This window comes from Hordeum vulgare, chromosome 5H (assembly GCF_904849725.1).
Source record: "Hordeum vulgare subsp. vulgare chromosome 5H, MorexV3_pseudomolecules_assembly, whole genome shotgun sequence".
Lineage (NCBI taxonomy): Eukaryota > Viridiplantae > Streptophyta > Magnoliopsida > Poales > Poaceae > Hordeum > Hordeum vulgare.
Window position 1 is genome coordinate 53740128 of NC_058522.1, and position 16475 is coordinate 53756602.

The window sequence follows — 16475 nt, forward strand, 5'->3', positions numbered from 1 at the left end:
CTGGTTATGGTGTAGATGCACCCAATAATGATTTTTGTTCTGTTCTAGTTAGTGTCTGAAATAGTTCTCTTTTTGGCGATTTAAGTTTCTTCACCTACACTCATCATACCATTTCTGTTTGTCAAAGCTGATGTACTGACATGTTGCTTCAGTTTCCAAAACGTGAACATGTTGCTTTGGCCAAAGAAAAGGGTTGGTGTTGTTGTTAAAGCTAGTTAAAACTTGTACACACATTCCACCTTAATTATGTGCAAAAATCTGTCACAATGCATCTTAACCAAATTTGTTACTGTAAAAAAACACTTGCAGGGAGTAGTTTGTGTGAGCAGCTGCAATGCATAATCAAAGTTGTGAAAAACAAGGCTAGGAATGGAGGAGCTAGCAGAAGCCATGTACACCCAGGAAAACGGTTTGATATCCTTAGTCAGCCCGTACAGTATCAAGTCCAGGCAACGGTATCCGGTCATCAACAGTTGCTAATGCTGGCATAAAGCATGGATGGCAAGATCTGTCCGCTGGATGGCACGGTGGATGTTGGATAGTAGGGTTCACCGCCGGCATCGGAGCAGTTGGTGGGCGAGATGGACCCTAAAGATCCTAGGTGGATGCGAAGGTATGCCGATTTTCACTGCTAAAAAAATCTGGAAGTAGTGGCTGAAATCTGAACTGATCAGTATATGTCTAATATTTTTTATGTGAGAATTCTCAATGTATCACTCCTAGCAGTTGATGAATAAACATTTTATCAAGTATGCCATCTTTGAAAATCAGTGATTTCGTAAGCACTCTGAATATTGATAGATGCAGCAAAAGTGGGTTTGTAAACTATGAGTGTGGTACGCAAAGATAAAAGCGAAAGGGGGTATGTGAATCCTAAAAGGCATGACATTCTGAGCACGTGCAGGACCTCAATGTTTAATTCTGTAGCGGAAAAAATGAAGATTAGGCTAAGTGTATCATGTTGCTAACATAAGCATATGCTGAACTCATCATATGTCCACCGATGCTTTACCCTTGGCTGCACCCATGTTAGTACATTCGGTCAGAATCTTTTCTATGAGACGTATAGGTTTGTTGAACTACACACAAGTTAACGCTTGGTCCGTACATCAGTTTATTTGATGTGTCCAACTAAGTTTCTGTTAGTTTTATAGTCGTGCTTGATAAGTAGTGATTCTAATATGTATGAAGACCACGGCGACCCGTCCGGGGCCAAGCATTGCCGCCGTCGCGTCAACCAGACCAAGGAGCAGTGGGAGGCGCAGGGCGCCAAGAAGGCGATCAACTCGGAGCTCTGGCACGCCTGCACCGGCCCGCTCGTCTGCCTGCCGCAGCGCGGGAGCCTCGTCTACTACTTCCCACAGCGCCACAGCGAGCAGGTCCCCGTCTGCATCCTTCTACCGCACCAACATTCTTGCTCCGTTCATCTGGTTTAGATCACTTCACTTGACTTCATGTATGGATTGCTGAGGTTTTTCTTGATCTGGCAGGTCGCGGCCACCACCAACCAAGAAGACGCCCAACTCCAGCATCCCCAACTACCCGAGCCTGCCGTCGCAGCTGCTGTGCCAAGTCCATAACATCACCATGCATGTAAGCGCACACGGTTCATCTACAGATGGATTAGGAGTTAGTGGCCTTATGCATTAACATTATCCCTGATAAATATTGGATTTCTTGTTTGGGGTTTGCACAGGCTGACAAGGAAACTGATGAGGTGTATTCACAGATGACGCTGCAACCAGTAAATTCTATAAGTACTATCAAGAAATGGAACTTGGTCAAAAAGTTCCGTTCAAGCTAAGCTGAATTTTTCTACATTGTTCACTGAAAGTGTAATAAAACTGTCATCTGATTCGAAGATTCTGCGAATTTCAGGAAACCGATGTGTTCCCGATCCAGTCTCTCGGTAGCTATGCCAAGAGTAAGCACTCGGCCGAGTATTTCTGCAAGAACTTGACCGCAAGCGATATGAACACGCACGGCGGGTTCTCGGTGTCGCGAAGAGCCGCAGGGAATATGATCCCACAGCTGGTATATATCACCATCTTGTCCACATTTTCTTTTATCTACTTGGTTACTCTTTGTGAGTGCTTCAGCTCATACATATGTTATGTCCTTGGAACTTGTAGGATTACTTGATGCAGCCTCCTAACCAGGAGCTTATCGTGCAAGATTTGCATGACAACATGTGGATATTTCGTCACATTTATCGTGGTAGGGTCGAATGCTGCTTGACTTGCTTCTAAATTGTTCTGTGTTCATTCAAGGGTAGATAATTTTGGTGTCCTGGGTCCTGGTGCCCGCGTCGCTGTTAATCTTATTCTGAGATTCTCAGGAGCCAAAATTGAATATCATCAGTATCTTTGTTCAGTATCGGCACTTGCCAGATACAGTATTTGTTTGAGAAATACTACGCGATTGTGGTGTGTAATCCGTAGGCACAAAAATCTATATGAAACTTCAACAACCTGTCTATCTATATGATTCCAGGTTTAGGGATGAAGTAGATCAGTTTAGACATCCAATAGCTGTTAGGAGTGCCGACATACATGGTTTACGATGTTACTGGTGGTCTGAAGCTTTTATAGAAGCATTTGCACATTCTCGAGCTTAGGAGTTAGTTTAGGACTTACGAATTCAAGGAGCATTAAATTTTTTGTTTGATCTGCTGCTAAAGAATGATTCTTAATTTCATGGGCTATCTTGTATTCTTGTTTCTTTATTAAGGTAACTAGCATACACATTATATACATAATTCTAGACAAAGAAAGACACGGGGCATTTTTAGTCCATCACACATGAATGGCGGCATCAGAATTCCAATTTATTATCAGTAATACAGAGCTGAACATGATGTGCTATGTACATATAAGTATATAACTACCTGTTTAGGTCCAGTTTGGACTATTAATATATTTGTGTAGAGCAATATGAGTTCCAATCTATTGCCTTACTGTCCTACAGCATTGCCATGTTGAACTCGAGAGGTACAAAATATGTACATGCTTCTCTGAGTATTTTGTAATTTGTCATGTCATTGAAAACTTTTTAGTCTTCCATCATTTATTTTTAACTTGAGTCCATCTTTTTGATCCACCAGTGTTTCTTCCAATATTGGATAGTTTTATGATATCTGAAATGTATTCTTGCTATTATATTGTGACAGATGTGCCATAAAAATGGTTTTATCCATCGGGACCTTAAACTAGAGAACTTCTTACTTTCAAATAAGAAGATAAGTTCACCTCTACACGCAATTGATTTTGGACTATCTGTTTTGTTCACGACAAACCTTCTCAAGAACATACTATATTTAGCTAAATATAGTTAGTAACTAGTTCATGATTTAGGAAACTATTGTATTTGTCCAAGTACCAGTTAATGACTAGTTTGTGTTTTAATTGTCTGTTACAATTCTGATTACCATGCGAGCTTTATTAGATAGACAAAAATGGTTGAAATCCACCTTATTAGGAAAGTATGTTTCTTGAACCTGAGGTGTGTAATTTGATGGAGTAACCTGTATATTGGCATCTTCGTATTAAATAGCTGCTTACTGTCAGGTGACTGAACATTGGGGGCATCACTTTATGAGCCGCCACAAGTCTACCTATCAGTTCATAGTGCATACACATTCCAGATACTACTTTGCAGGTCCATTCTTTCCATTCATCCATTGTTTCTTGTAGCTCAAGGCATAGCAAACAGCAATGCAAGCTCAGAAAGTCTTAAATATTTTGATTGAAAACTGCAAAAAATTCTTAAACGACCGCTGAAAAAATAAATAATTTTCCCCACCAACTGCCAACATTGCTAGTCACGTGTAGTGATGAAAAGGTACAACAAAATCCCATATATGTAGCATTTTAAAGTTTTTAACTAATTTGTGTTATATGAGTTCGTCCCCATAATTCATTCCATTATGTTGATTTCTCCGTCGTATTGTAGCCTAACAGCATTTTGGAACATGCGATTGATTTCAACTACAATTACTAGAAAAATACTTGCGGCAGATTATCTGAAAATAAACCCACGTTATATGGAGAAACTGAACATTCTAATGAACAAATTAATTCCAAACATTGTAGAACAACAAGGTTTGCAATGTTGAACTATTTTCTGTTTCTCAAATACAAAATAACTTCTCATTTTGGTGCATACATGTATCCCCATTGTTATCTTTATGATGATGTTTGTCACTAATATAATGTATTTACAGATTGTTCGCAATCACTAGTATCACCGACAACTATGCATCGTTTTTGTTCTTCTATTTTTATTTGTGTACAGACTGCATCCAACTTAACATGTTGTGAGATGTGCTTTTCTTTTGTTTCTAATCATTCTATTTTATAACATTCAGATGATGGCCTTCATTCATGTTTCATCGCGGGCACTATGACGAAGAAGTCAGAAGAAAGCAAGGCATGCATGATCTAGGCATCCATGCACATTCTTTTAATGCTGAATTTTCTTGGAATTTGGATGTAGTGATTTTGCTGAGAATTTGATGTATATTTGCATGCAAAAGAAATTCAAATGCTGGGAGTTATGTACATATTCTTATAATACTATCCTAATTGGAAAATACGTTGGCACTCAATCTCGGCTGGTTTTATGTTGATGATATAAATTTTATTTGGTAAAAATAGGCATGGGAAAAATCTAGATTTGGTCAAAATGTCTATTGAACAAAATTTATTTGGGCTTTGAAAAGAGGAACTGAATCTATTGGCAGCAATTAAGGATGAAATATAAATAGAAATGCGTAAAAAAGGTTGAGGCCCAAAAAAGAAATGGATAGTAAAAGGCTATAGTTTAGAAATTAAAAAGGCCGAATTGTTGGCCCAGGCCCGTGTAGGTAATCAAAGCATAGGAGAAAAATTACACAATGGGCTATTTTAATGGGCTCGGCCCACGTAAAGCACCGAACTGGACCAGCCCATGTGATCAAATGGGTTGGGCTGATTTCAACCATGACGTTTCGATTTTGTCGTAATTTTTCCACGTAGGACTGCCACTTAGGATTGGGTTTGATTGCCAACGACGATTTAGGATCGTCGTAAAGGTTATTACGACCCAGGAATCATCGTAAAAGTTACGACGATTTTGATCAAAACGTCGCTCCTATTCATTTGTGACGCTCCGTTTTCGACGCTTGATTTTTCGTCGTGAGATCGTCGTAAATTAAAAAACGTGACGATGTAGCGACGAAAAAATAGCGTTGTGTATTAGCATATTCCTTGTAGTGACGGGCCGACCCGGCCCAAGGTCCAACTACGAGCTTTTTAACTGCAACAACTTAAATATACGCTATTGGAGCTGGAATTACCGCGGCTGCTGGCACCAGACTTGCCCTCCAATGGATCCTCGTTAAGGGATTTAGATTGTACTCATTCCAATTACCACACACTAATGCGCCCGGTATTGTTATTTATTGTCACTACCTCCCCGTGTCAGGATTGGGTAATTTGCGCGCGTGCTACCTTCCTTGGATGTGGTAACCGTTTCTCAGCCTCCCTCTCCGGAATCGAACCCTAATTCTCCGTCACCCGTCACCACCATGGTAGGCCCCTATCCTACCATCGAAAGTTGATAGGGCAGAAATTTGAATGATGCGTCGCCGGCACAAAGGCCATGCGATCCGTCGAGTTATCATGAATCATCGGATCAGCGAGCAGAGCCCACGTCAGCCTTTTATCTAATAAATGCGCCCCTCCCAAAGTCGGGGTTTGTTGCACGTATTAGCTCTAGAATTACAACGGTTATCCGAGTAGCACGTGCCATCAAACAAACTATAACTGATTTAATGAGCCATTCGCAGTTTCATAGTTCAGATTGGTTCATACTTGCACAAGCATGGCTTAATCTTTGAGACAAGCATATGACTACTGGCAGGATCAACCAGGTAGCACGTCCTCGGTGACGTCCAACATTGGTCGTCGTCGTCCGGTTCCACTTGCATAGAGACGCAGAGGCAACAGCCAAGCTGGTTGTCGATTTCGAGCGGGCATAGCTCATCATTCGTGAGGATCGGCGCAGAGAGTTGGGTATCCTAGCACGTAACTGTGGAGAGGTAGAGGCAACCCTAGTTCCGGTTGTTCTCAGCATGAAGAGCTTGGGTCGGGTCGAAGCGACCAAATGGGCCATGAGCTTTTATCGTGAGCAACATCCGAGACCAACGACGCGAGCGAGGTTGCCTTGATAACAACAGGCACATTACAAGCCCGTGAAACGAGGCAAGGCCACAAGCGCTATCCGGCCACAGCAAAACGCCCGTACGACGTCCGCCGTGTGGCAACATATACTTCACGCGCCACTTCCCGTATGTCGGCTACTCATATGCAAGGACTTCCTGATCCATCGATGGTACAATGCCAACTGATTGGTAGGACAAGACGCCAATAGTCGACCGTCGAACGACGCGGGATCTACCAGCAGACACGGGTCCAAAGCTGCTCATGCGTTTAATAGCCTACATTGGTCAAGCCAACCGAGCATACGCCCGTGCAATGCACGGGAGGTTTACTCGAAGGAGGTGTCCAGAGAGACCACATCACGCGTGTGTCACCCCCGCAACGATAATGTTTTGGGGGCAACTATATTCTGAAACGCAACATACCAGCAGACATGGGTCCAAAGCTGCTCATGCGTTTAGTAGCCTACATCGGTCAAGCCAACCAAGCATCCGCCCATGCAATGCACGGGAGGTTTACTCGAAGCAGGCGTCTAGAGAGACCACATCACGCGTGTGTCAACCCCGCAACGATAAATTTTTGGGAGCAACTATATTCCGAAACGCAACGTACCAGCAGACACAGGTCCAAAGCTGCTCATGCGTTTAGTACCCTACATCGGTCAAGCCAACCGAGCATCCGCCCGTGCAATGCACGGGAGGTTTACCCGAAGGAGGCGTCCAGAGAGTCCACATCACGCGTGTGTAACCCCTGCAACGATAAAGTTTTGGGGGCAACTATATTCCGAAAGGCAACGTCGTTGCAACTTTGTCTAGTCGGTCTCATGCACGGGACATGCTACTTTCCTGTTTCCCGAGCCAAGTTAGGCTGTTGGGTCAGAATTTCACGTGACACGTACATGGGACCGGTGGGACAACGCTGCACGATATCCCGTCAAGCTGACCGTGTGCGAAACGATACATACTTTTCTGCACCCGAACGGCCGTTGGGCCGTCGGATTAGAATTTGGCACGAGTCGTACACGGGACCGACGGGACAACGAGGCACGAGATCACATCGACCTGACCGTGTGCAGAAACGATACGTACTTTTCTGCAACCCGAATAGCCGTTCGACCGACGGATCAGAATTTGGCATGAGTCGTACACGGGACAGGAGAACGACGGGACATCCGAGCCAACGTTTGAGGAAAGCAAGGGTTACGGGAGAAAAGGGTGGTTTGCATATGATTTCACATGCAAACCCACCGATTTCCCACACCTAAGCAGGGAGGAGCCCCCTCCTCCCCAATATACCCGAGGGTTTTAGCCCCCCTTGGGACCCCTGCCCTTCATTTGTGAAGAAGGGCTGCACTGTTTTTCCACGGATCCCCGTTTACACGTTTTTTTGGCCCGTATGGCCGTACGTGCATCCGTCCATGCCACGCACATGGTTTTCACCCGTTTTCCATGGTGTGCGCCCAGTTTTTCACAACACGGCCCCCGTGCCCGTTTTTCCCCGTTTCCTCACGTACAGGTTTTTTGGCCCGTGTGCCCGTACGTGCATCCGTTCATGCCACGCACATGGTTTTCACCCGTTTTCCATGGTGCGCGCCCAGTTTTTTGCAACACGGCCGTCGTACCCCGAGTTTCCCCGTTTCCTCAAGTTCACGTTTTTTGGCCCATGTGCCCGTACGTTCATCCGTCCATGCCATGCACATGGTTTTCACCCGTTTTCCATGGCGCGCGCCCAATTTTTTGCAACACAGCCGTCGTACCCCGTTCTTTACCGTTTCCTCACGTTCACGTTTTTTGGCCCGTGTGCCCTTACGTGCATCCGTCCATTCCACGCACATGGTTTTCCCCTGTTTTCCATGGTGCGCGCCCAGTATTTTGCAACACGTCCACCGTACCCGTTTTTTCCCCGTTTCCTCACGTTCACGTTTTTTGGCCCGTGTGCCCGTACGTGCATCCGTGCATGCCACGCACATGGTTTGCCCCAGTTTTCCATGGTGCGCGCCCAGTTCATTGCAACACGGCCCCGTACCCGTTTTTCCTGTTTCCTCACGTTCACGTATTTTGGCCCGTGTGCCCGTACGTGCATCCTTCCATGCCACGCACATGGTTTTCACCCGTTTTCCATGGTGCGCGCCCAGTTTTTAGCAACACGGCCGTCGTACCCCGTGTTCCCCGGTTTCCTCAAGTTCACGTTTTTTGGCCCGTGTGCCCGTAAGTTCATCCGTCCATGCCAAGCACATGGTTTTCACCCGTTTTCCATGGCGCGCGCCCAGTTTTTTGCAACACGGCCGTTGTACCCAGTTCTTTCCCGTTTCCTCACGTTCACTTTTTTGGCCCGTGTGCCCGTACGTGCATCCGTCCATTCCACGTACATGGTTTTCCCCCGTTTTCCATGGTGCGCGTCCAGTTTTTTGCAACACGACCGCCGTACCCGTTTTTTCCCCGTTTCCTCACGTTCACGTTTTTTGGCCCGTGTGCCCGTACGTGCATCCGTCCATGCCACGCACATGGTTTGCCCCAGTTTTCCATGGTGCGCGCCCAGTTTAATGAAACACAGCCCCGTACCCGTTTTTCCCGTTTCCTCACGTTCACGTTTTTTGGCCCGTGTGCCCGTACGTGCATCCTTCCATGGCACGCACATGGTTTTCACCCGTTTTCCATGGCGCGCGACCAGTTTTTTCCAACATGGCCGTCGTACCCCGTTCTTTCCCGTTTCCTCAGGTTCACGTTTTTTGGCCCATGCGCCCGTACGTGCATCCGTCCATTCCACCCACATGGTTTTCCCCTGTTTTCCATGGTGTGCGCACAGTTTCTTGCAACACAGCCGTCGTAACCATTTTTTCACCGTTTCCTCATGTTCACGTTTTTTGGCCCGTGTGCCTGTACGTGCATCCGTCCATGCCACGCACATGGTTTGCCCCAGTTTTCCATGGTGCGCGCCCAGTTTATTGCAACACGGCCCCGTACCCGTTTTTCCCGTTTCGCCACGTTAACATTTTTTGGCCCGTGTGCCCGTACGTGCATCCTTCCATGCCACGTACATGGTTTTCACCCCGTTTTCCATGGTGCGCACCCAGTTTATTGCAACACGGCCGTCATACCCCGTGTTTCCCCGTTTCCTCACGTTCACGTTTTTTGGCCCGTGTGGCCGTACGTGTATCCGTGCATGCCACGCACATGGTTTTCCCATGATTTCCATGGCGCGCGCCCAGTTTTTGGCACCACGGCCGTCGTACCCCGTTCTTTACCGTTTCCTCACGTTCACATTTTTTGGCCCGTGTGCCCGTACGTGCATCCGTCCATTCCACGCACATGGTTTTCCCCTGTTTTCCATGGTGCGCGCCCAGTATTTTGCAACACGTCCGCCGTACCCGTTTTTTCCCCGTTTCCTCACGTTCACGTTTTTTGGCCCGTGTGCCCGTACGTGCATCCGTCCATGCCACGCACATGGTTTGCCCCAGTTCTCCATGGTGCGCGCCCAGTTCATTGCAACACGGCCCCGTACCCGTTTTTCCTGTTTCCTCACGTTCACGTATTTTGGCCCGTGTGCCCGTACGTGCATCCTTCCATGCCACGCACATGGTTTTCACCCGTTTTCCATGGTGCGCGCCCAGTTTTTTGCAACACGGCCGTCGTACCCCGTGTTTCCCGGTTTCCTCAAGTTCACGTTTTTTGGCCCGTGCGCCCGTAAGTTCATCCGTCCATGCCAAGCACATGGTTTTCACCCGTTTTCCATGGCGCGCGCCCAGTTTTTTGCAACACAGCCGTCGTACCCAGTTCTTTCCCGTTTCCTCACGTTCACTTTTTTGGCCCGTGTGCCCGTACGTGCATCCGTCCATTCCACGCACATGGTTTTCCCCCATTTTCCATGGTGCGCATCCAGTTTTTTGCAACACGACCGCCGTACCCGTTTTTCCCCGTTTCCTCACGTTCACGTTTTTTGGCCCGTGTGCCCGTACGTGCATCCGTCCATGCCACGCACATGGTTTGCCCCAATTTTCCATGGTGCGCGCCCAGTTTATTGCAACACAGCCCCGTACCCGTTTTTCCCGTTTCCTCACGTTCACGTTTTTTGGCCCGTGTGCCCGTACGTGCATCCTTCCATGGCACGCACATGGTTTTCACCCGTTTTCCATGGCGCGCGCCCAGTTTTTTCCAACACGGCTGTCGTACCCCGTTCTTTTCCGTTTCCTCAGGTTCACGTTTTTTGGCCCATGCGCCCGTACGTGCATCCGTCCATTCCACGCACATGGTTTCCCCTGTTTTCCATGGTGTGCGCACAGTTTTTTGCAACACAGCCGCCGTACCCATTTTTTCACCATTTCCTCATGTTCACGTTTTTTGGCCCGTGTGCCCGTACGTGCATCCGTCCATGCCACGCACATGGTTTGCCACAGTTTTCCATGGTGCGCGCCCAGTTTATTGCAACACGGCCCCGTACCCGTTTTTCCCGTTTCGCCACGTTAACATTTTTTGGCCCGTGTGCCCGTACGTGCATCCTTCCATGCCACGCACATGGTTTTCACCCCGTTTTCCATGGTGCGCACCCAGTTTATTGCAACACGGCCGTCATACCCCGTGTTTCCCCGTTTCCTCACGTTCACGTTTTTTGGCCTGTGTGGCCGTACGTGTATCCGTGCATGCCACCCACATGGTTTTCCCATGATTTCCATGGCGCGCGCCTAGTTTTTGGCACCACGGCCCCGTACCCCATTTTTTCCCGTTTCCTCACGTTCACGTTTTTTGCCCGTGTGCCCGTACGTGCATCCGTCCATGCCACGCATATAGTTTTCCCCTGTTTTCCATGGTGCGCGCCCAGTTTTTTGCAACACGTCCGCCGTACCAGTTTTTTCCCCGTTTCCTCACGTTCACATTTTTTGGCCCGTGTGCCCGTATGTACATCCGTCCATGCCACGCACATGGTTTGCCAATGATTTCCATGGCGCGAGTACAGTTTTTGGCAACACGGCCGTCGTACCCAGTTCTTTCCCGTTTCATCACGTTCACGTTTTTTGGCCCGTGTGCCCGTACGTGCAACCGTCGATGCCACACACATGGTTTTCCCCTGTTTTCCATGTTGCGCGCCTAGCTTTTGGCAACACGGCCCGGTACCCGTTTTTACAGGTTTCCTCACGTTCACGTTTTTTGGCCCGTGTGCCCCTATGTGCATCCGTCCATGCCACGCACATGGTTTGCCCATGATTTCCACGGTGCGCGCCCAGTTTTTGGCAACACGGCCGCGTAACCGTTTTTCCCGTTTCCACACGTTTACCTTTTTTGCCCGTGTGCCCGTACGTGCTTCCGTCCATGCCACGCACATGGTTTTCCCATGTTTTCCATGGTGCGCGCCCAGTTTCGTCCCCGACGGTCGTCGGACACGTTTTTGGGCCGTGAACTGTGCTTCACGTATTTGGCCCGTGTTATCGTACGTGATTTCGTCGGTGCGCCCCGCATGGTTATCGTTTGTTTATCATAGTGTGCGTCCAGTTTCTTCTACAATGGTCGTCGTACCCGTTCTTTGCCCGTGAACCGTTTTACATGTTCATGTCCCATGTCATATTTACTTGTTCCGATGGTGCCTCGACCATTATCTTCGTGACTTGGCACGTATAGTTTCCGTTGGACTTAGCGGGTGATTGCGTATGTCCCAGGACGGACTTAACCATATCTCATCGTGACTTGGCACGTATAGTTTCCGTTGGACTTAGTGGGTGATTGCGTATGTCCTAGGATGGACTTAACAATATCTCTTCGTGACTTGGCACGTATGGTTTCCGTTGGACTTAGCCGGTGATTGCATAGGTCCCAAGACGGACTTAACCATATCTCTTGTGACTTGGCACGTATGGTTTCCGTTGGACTGAGCGGATGATTGCGTATGTCCCAGGACGGACTTTACCATATCTCTTCTCACTTGGCACGTATGGTTTCCGTTGGACTTAGCTTATGATTGTGTATGTCCCAGGACGGACTTTACCATATCTCTTCTGACTTGGCACGTACGGTTTCCGTTGGACTTAGCGAGTGATTGCGTATGTCCCAGGGCGGACTTTACCATATCTCTTGTGACTTGGCACGTACGGTTTCCGTTGGACTTAGCCATGTAGGTAGACAAACTTTGCCAGTTGCACTTTCGAACCTTATCATTTGAATGAAAGGTGTGGGGGAGGGACGAATCCATGCGACATGGGGCTGGATCTCACACTACAAGGAATATACTAACAAACGACGCTATTTTTTCGTCGCTACATCATCATTGTTTTTCATTTACGACGATCTCACGACGAAAAACCAAGCATTGAAAACGGAGCGTCACAAATGAACAGGAGCGACGTTTTGATCGAAATCGTCGTAACTTTTACGACGATTCCTGGATCGTCGTAACCTTTACGACAATCCTAAATTGTCGTTGGCAATCAAACCCAGTCCTACATGGCAGTCCTACGTGGCAAAATTACGACGAAATCAAAACATCATGGTTGAAATCGGCCCAACCCATTTCAATTGATCACATGGGCTGATTTTATTTTTTTGGGCTTTTTTTTATTGGGCTTCTTTTCGGGCGTTAGCCTATTTACACCCACTTTAGTATTTTTTGAATTTGTTTGTATCATTATAATTTGGGCCCTGGCCTTTTAGTGGCCAAATACATTTGGTCCAGTTTAAGTTTTGGCCTTTTTTCATTTTTGAATTCAGTAAGTTTTTGTCCCAAAACTTGGTTTTATTTCTATTTGTTGGGCCTTTTCAACCCAATTATTTGTCAAATATAAAATCCAACACTATTTCATATTCAAATCAAGAAAACTCCATCATATAACATCACATAATACATCTCCCAGGTTCACATAATACATCTTCCAGGTTTACATAATACATCCAAACTCCAGTCGTTCTCCTCCTTGGGCTGCATGGCGCCCACAACAGCCACCTGCTTCTGCATCTCCTCGACGATCCTCTTCAGGTGCTCCATGTTCTCAGGACCTGCAACAAATAGACAGATTTTAGAACCATGCTGGTGTTTCTTTAATGTTGCCTACAGTATCTAAATTGAACCAACAAACTGCTAGGCTGGTTGTGTGTGTTTGTGTGTGCCTGCTTGTGCATGCATATGACCTGCTAGCTTCCTGTGTGTGTACTCAGCTTCTCAACAAGCTCTCTAACTATGTACTCTAAGTACAAGATTATTACATGGAGATGCCGAAGAAGAGATAACAGTATTTTGCCCACAGTGATAACCATGTACTCCCATTAATTTCACGCATTTTCAATATTTGATTTTTCACAAACACCCAAGGACCAGTTGAGTTTGATGAACAAGAATGAATGCACCTGGTTAAGCTCAGATGCATCCAGCAAAAGGGGAAAATTAGTCTACCAAATGAAATAGGCATAAAACATAGGTCAAAGTGCAGAGTATAAGCATGGAATACTTGTATTGAACGATATTCCCTACACTTAATTATAAAGCAACTCCAACTTGTACTCAACCATATATGCATAGCTCTGTTCAGTATTTTCACCTGGAATGATTCATGGGTGGGGGCATCTAAATTATCAACAAACTGAGAAACACTTATTTTGAGTTGGATATGAAGAAGTACTGCTTTCACATATTCATTTCTTAACTGATAGTGATACACATGATGTAAAACGCTAATAGAAGGGACTACTACAATTGAGAATTACAACAACAATTTGCTATAGCACACAACTCATACCAGCAAACAAAATTCACCTTTGGGGTTGAGGAACTGGATGACGAGGTCATCCTTGAAGATGTTGACCTCCTCGATGGCAGGGATGGTGTTGACGCCCACCCTCTTGAGCATGCTCTGCAGCCGCTTGTCATCCGTGGTCGCCGTCTTGTGCACCGCCTTTTTCTTCTTGCACCGAGAACCACAAACCACATGTAATCCTTTCAGCTTGTGGCAGCAAAAGACAGGTGCGCACCATCCTGATCGTGTATCTGTTAGCATGCCAATCAGCTTGCGTGGGGGTTGCACAATAAATAAGAAAAGGAAAAGGAAATATTGGCGATGTGGTACAATATGTTCTCTCCTGCATGAAAGGATTAACTAAAAGTTGCAGTAAAATATCTGCTCAGATGAAATTTCTAGGTCTGATCAAGTGAACCTATATATGAGATTAACTTTGCGAATACCCCATGTCTATAAGTAAATAGAGTTCAATAATTTATAATGTTATCTTTAAGAAATATGGTGTTGGAGGGGTACGAAATTGTTGTTAATATTGGAAATAAGTGATGACACAGAGAACTGCAGTCCTGAAACCACATACCAGAAGAATCCAATTGAGAACCCTATATATCGCTGAAATAAAAAGGACCAGCTCCAAACCAGAAAATGATAGATGGCCATTAGAATGGCTACACATATTAATAAATCGTGTGATGAACTGATGAATTGTAGCTCCGAATTATAAAAGCTACTTCTACCATCAGGGGAATGTACACCAATCAGGATAAGGAATTCAACTTAGTTAATATAATAAAATTGGTTAAGTATAAAAAAAAGTATACATCCGAACACGACTTCCATGCTATTTCCATCATCCTGATTTCTGCAATATTTGTTATGTTTTACTGGAATGCATTAGCTGGATATTATTTTATTTTGGGACATTATTTTAACTTGTTATCTTGTGAACAGTAAAGGTATTCTGAAAACATGTGTGATGAACTGATGATCCTGTGAGCTGGGAGAATGATTTAATGGCTCGAGGTCATTTTAACGGCTCTGGCCATGTGCAGTTCTATTTATAATATCATTATTTCCCATGTATCGAATTAAATCAGTACAAAAAAGCGCCAGTTCCATGGTAGAAGTGTAATGCTGAAAGCTGACTTCAGTATGTTAGTCAAATTTGTGTCACTCAGTGCAATGACAAGTATGCTGAATAGATTACATTTCCAAACAGTACTTTCCATACGATTATGTGAATGAATGGTAAAATCCCCAGCAGTCATTGTTAAGTTGTGTTCTCTTCAATGTATGTTAAATATGCAAGAGGTAAAAATGACAGTTATGTACATCCATTGCAAACAGACTTATAAAGAAGAAAACTTGGTCTATTTACTGATTTTACCAATAGGTTAAGTTGTGCTCTCTTCAATTTACGGATTTAATCAGTGCAAACTCCGTGGCATGGCAACAATCCAACTAAGCTACACCAGTATCCCAGCGTCCTTGCAAGACCGTACCTCGCGCAGGTTCCCTGTATTGCCCAAACCGGGGCTCCTAGTGGTTGACACGGCCGCACGGGACTTCCTCGACGGCAGCATGCCTAACCTACCTAAGCAAGAACATGTGCGAGATATTACTACCATGGCTCATTTCATTCTAAAAAAACCCAACTCAATTCAAGAAAAGGCAGAACATGGAAGAGGAAGGGGAAAGATACAACTATCCAAGCCGTGGTATTACCTGAACTTGACGGTGGAGCAAGGGTAGGGGACGCCGCATGGCGCGACACGGGGACGCGGCCAACATGGACGCCCGGGTGCCGCAGCGCGGCGGCGGTCGGTGGCCATGCCATGGTGGCGCTGGTCGGCAGGTGGAGGAGGAAATGAGAGGCGGGTGTAGACCATGCCACGGGCTGAGCTTTGTACCAAACTCCATCAGATCAGATCAACCGTATGACCCACCCATGGATGAGGCCACAAGATGAAATCGAGAGAGGGGGAGGCGAACCTTGTTGTTGCTGCTTGTACTTGTCCTTGTCGTTTCTCGCCTGTCAACCAAGAAACAGAGTTGCTACCTCGAACCAATGCTTGGGCTGCTCGGGGAGGATGGCGACGCGGCCGGAGCACCGGGTCGGGGCGTCTGCCGGCGGCGGCCCTCGAGGCATCCGCTTCGCAGATTTGACCTGCGACATGGACTAGAAAAAGCCCGGAGATTCAAACGAAAAAATGAAGCAAGGAACAACCTAGAGACGAATTGAGTGTGGAGGAGGCCAGAGGGGGAGGGCGAGCGATCTGACCAGCGAGGGCTTGGGGCGGCGGCAGCGGCCCTGAGGGCGGCGGAGAGGTGGTGCATTGTTCACCTCCACCTGAATACGGAAATAACGTGAATCAACTGCAGATGGTCAGGTTAAAAAAATTTAAAGGTGGCACTACATGATCTGCATATCTTTTGAAGACAAATACACAGTGATTGGTTCACACAGGAACTGAAACAATGATGCCGGTTACAGCACAAAGTCATTCTCCTGTCCATAGCAGTGCTAATATCCAGTATAACCAACACGCTCATAGGCCCAT

At 46.3% G+C, this 16475-nt stretch overlaps 1 protein-coding gene across 1 annotated transcript; it reads left to right on the plus strand.

The window, feature by feature from the left end:
- Nucleotides 1–1185: 1185 nt before the first annotated feature.
- Nucleotides 1186–2383, plus strand: LOC123396305 (auxin response factor 11-like). The gene is made up of 5 exons (XM_045091275.1): nucleotides 1186–1379; nucleotides 1491–1593; nucleotides 1697–1780; nucleotides 1879–2034; nucleotides 2133–2383. Exons 1-5 carry the CDS (start codon nucleotides 1186–1188, stop codon nucleotides 2247–2249), a joined length of 654 nt encoding a protein of 217 aa, XP_044947210.1. The 3' UTR covers nucleotides 2250–2383.
- The last annotated feature ends 14092 nt before the right edge of the window (nucleotides 2384–16475 follow it).

Coding starts and splice junctions, on each gene's coding strand:
- LOC123396305 (XM_045091275.1), top strand. CDS start 1,186: ATGAAGACCACGGCGACCCGTCCGGGGCCAAGCATTGCCGCCGTCGCG. Junction 1,380..1,490: donor CACAGCGCCACAGCGAGCAG/GTCCCCGTCTGC, acceptor TTGATCTGGCAG/GTCGCGGCCACCACCAACCA. Junction 1,594..1,696: donor TCCATAACATCACCATGCAT/GTAAGCGCACAC, acceptor GGGTTTGCACAG/GCTGACAAGGAAACTGATGA.